At 59.2% G+C, this 7,681-nt stretch overlaps 1 protein-coding gene across 1 annotated transcript; it reads right to left on the bottom strand.

The window, feature by feature from the left end:
- Positions 1 to 1,076: 1,076 nt before the first annotated feature.
- JUND (JunD proto-oncogene, AP-1 transcription factor subunit) lies at positions 1,077 to 2,997 on the bottom strand. Its single transcript, XM_047697237.1, has one exon. It carries the CDS (start codon positions 2,842 to 2,844, stop codon positions 1,801 to 1,803), a length of 1,044 nt encoding a protein of 347 aa, XP_047553193.1. The 5' UTR covers positions 2,845 to 2,997; the 3' UTR covers positions 1,077 to 1,800.
- Positions 2,998 to 7,681: the final 4,684 nt, after the last annotated feature.

Here is a 7,681-nt window from a genome sequence, read left to right as displayed (position 1 = left end):
GGCCCCACACTTTCAATGGCAAGAGGGACGGTGGGCATGTGCTGTTCCTTCTTTGCACCTCTGTTCCCCCATCTGTAAAACAGGCACAATTCACCTGCCTTCCTTAACAGGGCTGGGTATACAGCTGGTGCTCAACACATGCACACCAGCTCGACTTGCCCTGTGTCCTTGACCACCATTGCTTAGGTCCCTCCTGGCACCAAGTAAGACAGAGACCCAAGGCCTGGGGTCTTTTGCCCACAAAACTGCAAGGGTCAGGGTAGGCAGGGGATGAAGGCAGCCCAGAGGTCAAGGCTCTGGAGGGGAACAGCCTAAGGTCCAAATATTCCTGCAAACTCCTAAAAATTTCAGGCTCTGTGACCTCTGATCACTCAACCTCTCTGAACAGGAGTTTCCTCAAAATGGGAGACTAGGATGTTGGGAAGGGAGAGGTCTTCAGGGAGTACTTGGGAAATCCTGATTCCGACTGAATGCCTAGGGAAGGTCCCACGGTAGCTTTACCACCCCTACTGGAGGAAGACTGCTCCAGTCGGACCCCACCTGGGCCCCGTTCCTCTGGTCCTGAGACTCAGCAGCCCCCATCCGCCCGACAATAATAGAAGCTTATGCTGAGCACCAACTGTAGGCCAAGTGTGGCTCTGGAACAAACTGTTAATCCTCCAACTTTTCGGGGCAAGCTTACAACTGTTCTGCCCATTTTAGACAGGGTAAGTGATGCCCAGAGGTTCAAGTTTCTGCCTTTTCCTACCCGTCTGGGGCTGGGCTGTGTTCTTTCCATCTTGTAGTCTATCTGTCCTAAAGGGGAACACCCGTGGGCTCGCTAGTTCCAAACGCTGGTTGGAGATCCTAGTATCCCTCACCTGGACATCGGTGGGTCCCAAGCCCGGGAGCGCCTAGATGGCGCTCGTTGAGCGCCAGATGTTCGGGGCCCCTCCCGTACTCCGGCTCTCCTCCTCCGAGCACAGGCAGAGGGAGGAGGGGCAAGGAGGCAAGGGAGGGGGGAGGGGAGCGTGTGAGCCAGGCCCTGCCCAGCCCATCAGGCCCCGGCGGGGGAAGAAGAAGGCAGAGAGCCGAGCTGGCGTAATGAGACTTTACTGAAAACAGAAAACCGGGCGAACCAAGGATTACAAACAGGAATGTGGACTCGTAGCAAAACAAAACAAAACAACAGAACAAAAAGGGCGGGAGGAGGGATGTCGGAAGGACGGAAGGGGGGGTGAGCAAGAGCGAGGAAAGGGAAGGGAGGTTTTTTTTTTTCTTCTTCCCATTTCTTTAAAAAACCAACACAAGAAAAAACACACACACACAACCAACGTTTGTTCCCAAGTAGAAACATAAATAGGGCAGAATCGAACACTCTGTTCTTCTCTCTTCCAAAGGCAAAAAAAAAAAAAAAAAAAAAAGTAAAAGGAAAGGCAGGGTTTGAGGCTGCGCCCCCTCGGAGCCCCCTTCTGCGGTGGTGTGTACAAAGGGGCTGCTGGGGCGCGCGGGTTTGTGCAACACTGGGTGGCCGCGCTCGGGGAACAGAGGCAGCGCGAGGGCGGGGGGTGGGGGGTCATGCGCTTGCCCCCAGGAGCAGGGGGTCCAGCTTGTCGAGTCCGAGGCGCTCTCTTCGAGTCCTGGGCACCCTCGGAGGCTCCTCAGGGACCGCGCCCTCTCGAAATCCTGGCACCCTCGGGGTGTGTGGGGGGGGGGTGTCCCGGGGGCCGCGCCCTCTCCGAGTCCGGGGCGCCCACGTCCACCCCCCACTCGAGCCCGCCTCCCCGGGAGGGGGGCCGCGCATGCGCCCCGCGCGCGGGCTCAGTACGCGGACACCTGGTGCTGGGGCAGCAGCTGGCAGCCGCTGTTGACGTGGCTGAGGACCTTCTGCTTGAGCTGCGCCACCTGCTCCCGCAGCAAACTCGCTGTGGACGCCAGCTCCGTGTTCTGGCTCTTGAGCGTCTTCACTTTCTCCTCGAGGCGCGAGATGCGCTCCAGCTTGCGCTTGCGGCACTTAGAGGCAGCGATGCGGTTGCGCAGCCGCTTGCGCTCCGCCTTAATGCGCTCCTGCGTGTCCATGTCGATGGGCGACAACGGCGGGCTCTCGCCGAAGCTTGGCACGTCGGGCACCGTCTGCGGCTCATCCTTGAGCGCGGTCAGGCGGGGAGGCCCCAGTGCGCCGGGGGGCGGCGGTGGAGGGAAGGGTACAGGCTCGGCGGTGAAGGCGACCGTCGCAGCACCCCCCGAACCCCCGGTGCCGCCCGCGTAGCTGCTCAGGTTCGCGTAGACGGGCGCCTCGGGCGTGGCTGCCGCCGGGGCCAGTTCGCCAGGAGGCGCGGTGCCCGCAGCCGTGCTCGAGGGTCCCCCGGCGGCCGCAGCTGCGGAGGCCGCGCCCGTGCCCAGCTGGTTCTGCTTGTGCAAGTCCTCCAGGGCCTTGACGAAGCCCTCGGCAAACTCCTGCTCCTCGCTGGCTGCCACCTTGGGGTAGAGGAACTGAGTGCTCGTCGGCGTGGTGGTGACCAGCCCGTTGGACTGGATGATGAGGCGCTCGAGCTCGGGCGAGGCGAGCTTGAGCAGCCCCAGGTCGGGCGACGCGAGCAGGCCGTCGGGGGGCGCCGTGCCTGGGGCGCCGTCGGTGCGCAGGGGGGCCGGGGGCGGCGCGGCCGTGGGCTTGAGCGCCGCCGCCACCTGCTCGCTCAGGCTCAGCGTCAGCGCGTCTTTCTTCATCATGCTGCCAGTCGCCGCCGTCGGGGGCGCCCCGGGGAACAGGCGACCCGGGGACGCGAAGCTACCACCGCCGCCACTGCTACTGACGCCGCCGCCCAGGCCGCTCAGCGCCTCATCGCCGTAGAAGGGTGTTTCCATCCTCCGCCTCCCCCGCCGCGCCGGCCCGGGGTGGGGGGGGGAGGGGGGAGTGGCCGCGGCCGCCCGGGGGGCCTGCGCCCCCCCCCGTCCGCTCGGCCCTGCGCCCGCCCCGGCCGAGGCCGCTGCGCCCGGCCCTCCACTGGCGGCGGCTCCTGCGCCGCGCACTTCGCGCGCCCTCTTATAGCCTCGGCCCAGCGCGATGAGCTCACTGCCCCCGCTCGCCATTGGGCGTAGGTGACGTCGCTCATTTGCATGGTGGGGCGGGGCTACACCGCGACCGCCCTCCCCTGGCTGCCGTTGCCCCGGTGACGCGCGGTAAACCGCACAACAGCGCGCTGCCTTGTGGGTTGACGTCATGGGGGCGGGTCCGGCAACCGAACCCGGTTACCCCGCCCCGGGAGCGCAGTGTACGACCAATGCCCCCAGTGCTGCCTCCCGCCAAGGCACGTCCCGGGTGGCGTGATGAGCCCGGCCACCAGCCGCCTGCCCGTCCCCAAGCCCCGCCCCGTATCCGCGCGTGGGGCCCCGGCTGGGCGGGGGCGGGGGCGGTGCCGGCCTCCGGGGACCGGCGGGGGATGGGGCCTGGATGGATAAATAACTCCAAGGCACCTCCCGCTTCACTACGCCTACAAGTGCCTTCTTTAAGAGTTCCTCCATCCTGGCTCTGTAAGGGCTGGCGGCAGAAGGCCTTAGGGGCTGATCCCGGTGGCTCCCTGGGCGTTTTGTCCAGATCTGCCTCTGTTTCACCCTCACCCCTAAATCTGCGGTGATGTGTTTGCCCCAGAAAGAGGAGGGAGGGAAAAGGAGAGCTGCCAGAAGTTGCTGGAAACGCTTTGAGCCTGATACTTCTCACTGAGGAGTCTAAAAGTACGGAGTCCGACTTCCTGACTTTACAGACAGGAAACCGAGGTTCAGCAAGGTGCGACCCCGCCAGATCTCTTATTCACCTGGCCCCCTGCTCCTGGGCGGCCGCCTGTATTTTTTACTCTGCATCTGACAGGGCCTGCTGTGGGTCTTGAGGTGAGGGTGGTTGACTACTGCCCCCCACCCCAGTTTCCTCTTTAGCGTCCCTCCCCTTCCCTGTTGTTAAGGCCGGAATCCCAGCTGGTAATTGTTAACTATTTAATACTGTTTGGTTATTGTCAGCGCTCAGTGGGCCTCCCTAAAGGCTGGCTGGAGGTGGAATATGAGGGAGGAGGGAGGTAACAACCTATCCAACACTCCCTAGGAATTCTTGGGACACCTGGGTCTGGCTGACAGCTCCCTCACACAGCTCCTCCCTGCCTCCCACCACACTCAGGATAGAGACAATTTCTCAGGCAGATGGTGGAGGCTAAGGACCCTTCTTCCACAGACCTCCCTCTAACCTTTCACCTTCTCTGAGCCTTGGCCTCTCAACCCATTGATGCCTCAGGCCCTTTGCATATGCTATACCCTCTGTGTGATGCTCCCTTCCCCAGGGCAAACTTGTATCCTTGGAGAGGCCCCTCCCACTCACCTTATTTCCATTAGAGCCTTGGAAGCGTTCAGAATGACAGGGTGACCAAAAGTTCCCGGAGGGTAAGGACCTTGTCTATCCTGAACCTGCTGGGTTTCCCAACATCTGGTAGCGCACCTGGCTCAGTGTTAAAGGAGAACGCTTCCTGGTCTAGTTGCTGTGGTCTCTGTGTTCTCCAGACCTGACCTCTCAGGTCCCAGCCTGAGCAAAGGGACCCCTGATGAGAGGGGATCCAGCCTCCAGCCTGTTGCTAACTCTGCTCTGAGACCCCCCTCTCTAGGCCTATGCAATGGGGCTAGATTGGAGGAAACGGGGCCATGCTTCTCCCCAAGGCAGGACGTGAGTGGGTGGCCTAGGGAGCCTCCACCCTGACCTTGGGCCTTAACCTTGACAAGTGGGTGAATGGTCTGGTAAACTATGGGCAGAACCTGCCTGAGCTGAAAGACTGACCAGCAAACAAGCCTTGGGAAATGGAGGCACCAGGAGTCCAAGGTCTCTCTGACTCAAGTTTTCCGCCTCATGAAAATGGGAGTGAATAATCTCACCCACCTCATGGAGTCTTGTGATTTTTTTTTTTTTTAATTTTTTCATTAAGTAAACTCTACCCCCATCCTGGGGCTGAGATTTGAGAGTCTGCATGCTCTACCGACAAACCCAGCCAGGTGCCTTGAGTATTGTGATTTGCATTGGATTTGAAAAAATAGTAAGAACTCCATGTTTTCTATAAGTATTTTCCATTATTATTATTTTTTTAAAGACTTTATTTGACAGACAGAGATCACAAGTAGGCAGAGAGGCAGGTAGAGAGAGAGGGGAAACAGGCTGCCTGCTGAGCAGAGAGCCTGATTCAGGACTTGATCCTAGGACCCTGGGATCATAACCTGAGCCAAAGGCAGAGGCTTAACCCACTGAGCCACCCAGTGACCCCTATTATTATTATTATTATTATTATTATTATTTAGCCAACCTTAATTGTGTATGGTTGTTTGGTCTGGAGTTCCCTTAGCTGGAGTGTCCTTCCTTACCCTCCAGGCAAATTCCTACTCATGCTTCAAAACCCAATGTCTCCTCCTCCAAGAAGCCTTCCCTAACCTGACGCCCAAGGAATCCCCTAAGTGACCCCCCACCATCTGGTTAAGCCTGCCCACCATCTTTGTCGGGCTCTGTCTACACCAGATGGGGGAGGGGAAGGTTCTTGAGGCTAGATAGAGAAGACCTGCCTTGGCCCCTAGGTATGGGGAGTGACCCTGGACAGACTCTGCCAGCGCTACTTTTCAAGGCCTGGCTTCTTCAGTCTCTACTGCTATGTACTTGCTGTTCCCTCTGACCCAATAATTTTCCCTACCTTCTCCTTCCTCCTAGCCAGGGAGCACTCTGGGACACCTTAGACCTGCTCTTCCATTTGGACCAACCCTGTCCCTACCTAGTCAGGCAGGTTGAGGGGAGCCTAGCTAAATCCACCAACCAATCATACACAGTGAATTAGGGATAACTCCCATTCTCTCATTCATTCATTCCATATACACTATCTGAGCTCCTACTGTGAGCCAAGTGATGGGGACACACGGGAATGACACAAAGACCCTCACCTTCCCAGCACAGGCTCTGAAGGAGGAACCCTCAAACACAATTTCAATGAGAATGGTGCCCCCTCTGTGGATTTTGGGGTATGTTTTAGAGTTGGGTAATTGGGGTGGGGTGCCCCAGAGGTGATGCTGAATGAAGAAGGAGCTGGAGATCATTTGAAGGCCAAGCATCCCAGACAGTGGGAACGGCCAATGCAAAAGCCCTGGGGCAGCTGGCCACTTTGATGGAGACAGCCTGTGGGGCTGGATTGTGTGAGCCTCCTGAAGCCAAACGGAGAGAAGGAAAGCAGGCTTCCATGGGAGCCTGGGTATGTCCAGTGTAGTGGCAGTGGCCCTGGAAGATGGGATTGAGGGAGAAATCGGTCACAGGGCTCAGCCTAGACCCTGATTTTTCCACCCTTACTCTCCCAGCGGCTCCACGACATTATCTCACTTTCCAGAGCAGTCCAGGGAGGGTGCGGGACCTGCCTCCAGGGGGTCGCACAGTACCGGCCCAACGAAAACTCAGCCCGGTCTCCAGCCCCTATCCTAAGTAGGGAAGGAAAGCTGAAACTACCCCCCGCCCCAGGCGAGGTTTGAATCTCCTCCGCTCCACTCTGGGGCCTGCCCACCCCCCCCCCCTCTGTCTTTCGATCGAGCGTTGAGGTTATGCTTCTTGTTTAAAGCAAACTGCAACTCGGTTTAATGTTTAGTCTTTATTTGAAGACCCAGGGATCTCAAATCTACTTGATAAAACGCAAAGCGCCGAAGAAAGAGAAAAAAAAAAAAGGAGTTAAGCAGGAAGCAGAAAGGGGAGAGGCGGAGGAACCTCTCAAGGGGGAGGTTTGCGGGGGATCGCTCGGGACCCCACGTGTCTGGGTAGGGCTCATGGGGAACGTTCTCTGGCGCTTAGGACCCATGGGCTGGTGGGGGTGGGGCTTGAGGGGACCATCCGCGGGTGGCGGGACCCCGCGAGGGGGCCAGGGAAGGGGTGCCGTCTTGGGTCGGGGGCGCGTCTGGCCTCCGCGCATTCCTAAGGATCGGGTTACGGGCCAAAGCGGTGGCCCCTCCCCTCCCCTCCTGCCCCGCTTCCGCCCTCGCCGGGAGCAGGAACCACAGTCACCTCCCCCGTCCTGTGCAGGTGCTTGGCCGGCCGCGGGGAGAGGACCCACACCCAGTCCTGCGGGCCGGCGCTGGCGCTTTCCAGTCTCACGAGACCATTTTACCGACGAGAAAACTGACGCTTCGTCAGGTCCTTTCAGCCCGGATGGAACCAGACTGACAGCCTGCTTTACGGCCAGTGGCCCTGTTGACTGCACCGGGAGGCTGCATTGTCCCCAGCCTCCCGCAGGCCCGGATGAGCGGCCCAGCCCAGCCCCGTGTTCGTTGATCGATGGGCCACAGTGAGCCCGGAAGGGCGCCCGGGCAAAGGAGAAAACAACTCTTCACACCACCACCTTCTTCCCCCACCCCCTGGATGGGCAAGATTCCTGCGCTCATCCAGCGAACATTTAATGTGCATCTGCTGTATACCCAGGCCCGCGTTAGGCCCTTTCCCAGACAGAGGCGGGGAAACCTGAAGTTTGGGGATCGGAGGGTGGTGAGCTCGACTTTGCTAAACCAGCTTGAGAAGCTGATTTGCTTTGGTTTTGTTTATCTTTCAGCCAACCTCCAGCACCATCATTGAGCTGTTCACCACCCTCTACGGAGCACCTACTGTGTGCCCTGTCCTGTGTGCTGGGCCAGGGTTTTCCACCATCCCTCATCAACCCCT

This window comes from Lutra lutra, chromosome 1 (genome assembly GCF_902655055.1).
Source record: "Lutra lutra chromosome 1, mLutLut1.2, whole genome shotgun sequence".
Taxonomy (NCBI): Eukaryota; Metazoa; Chordata; class Mammalia; order Carnivora; family Mustelidae; genus Lutra; species Lutra lutra.
The sequence above is the reverse complement of the archived record's forward strand: the minus strand, read 5'-3'. Positions and strand labels throughout refer to the sequence as shown.

What these genes read in the sequence shown, in the direction of transcription:
- JUND (XM_047697237.1), bottom strand. Translation starts at nt 2,844, where the DNA reads ATGGAAACACCCTTCTACGGCGATGAGGCGCTGAGCGGCCTGGGCGGC.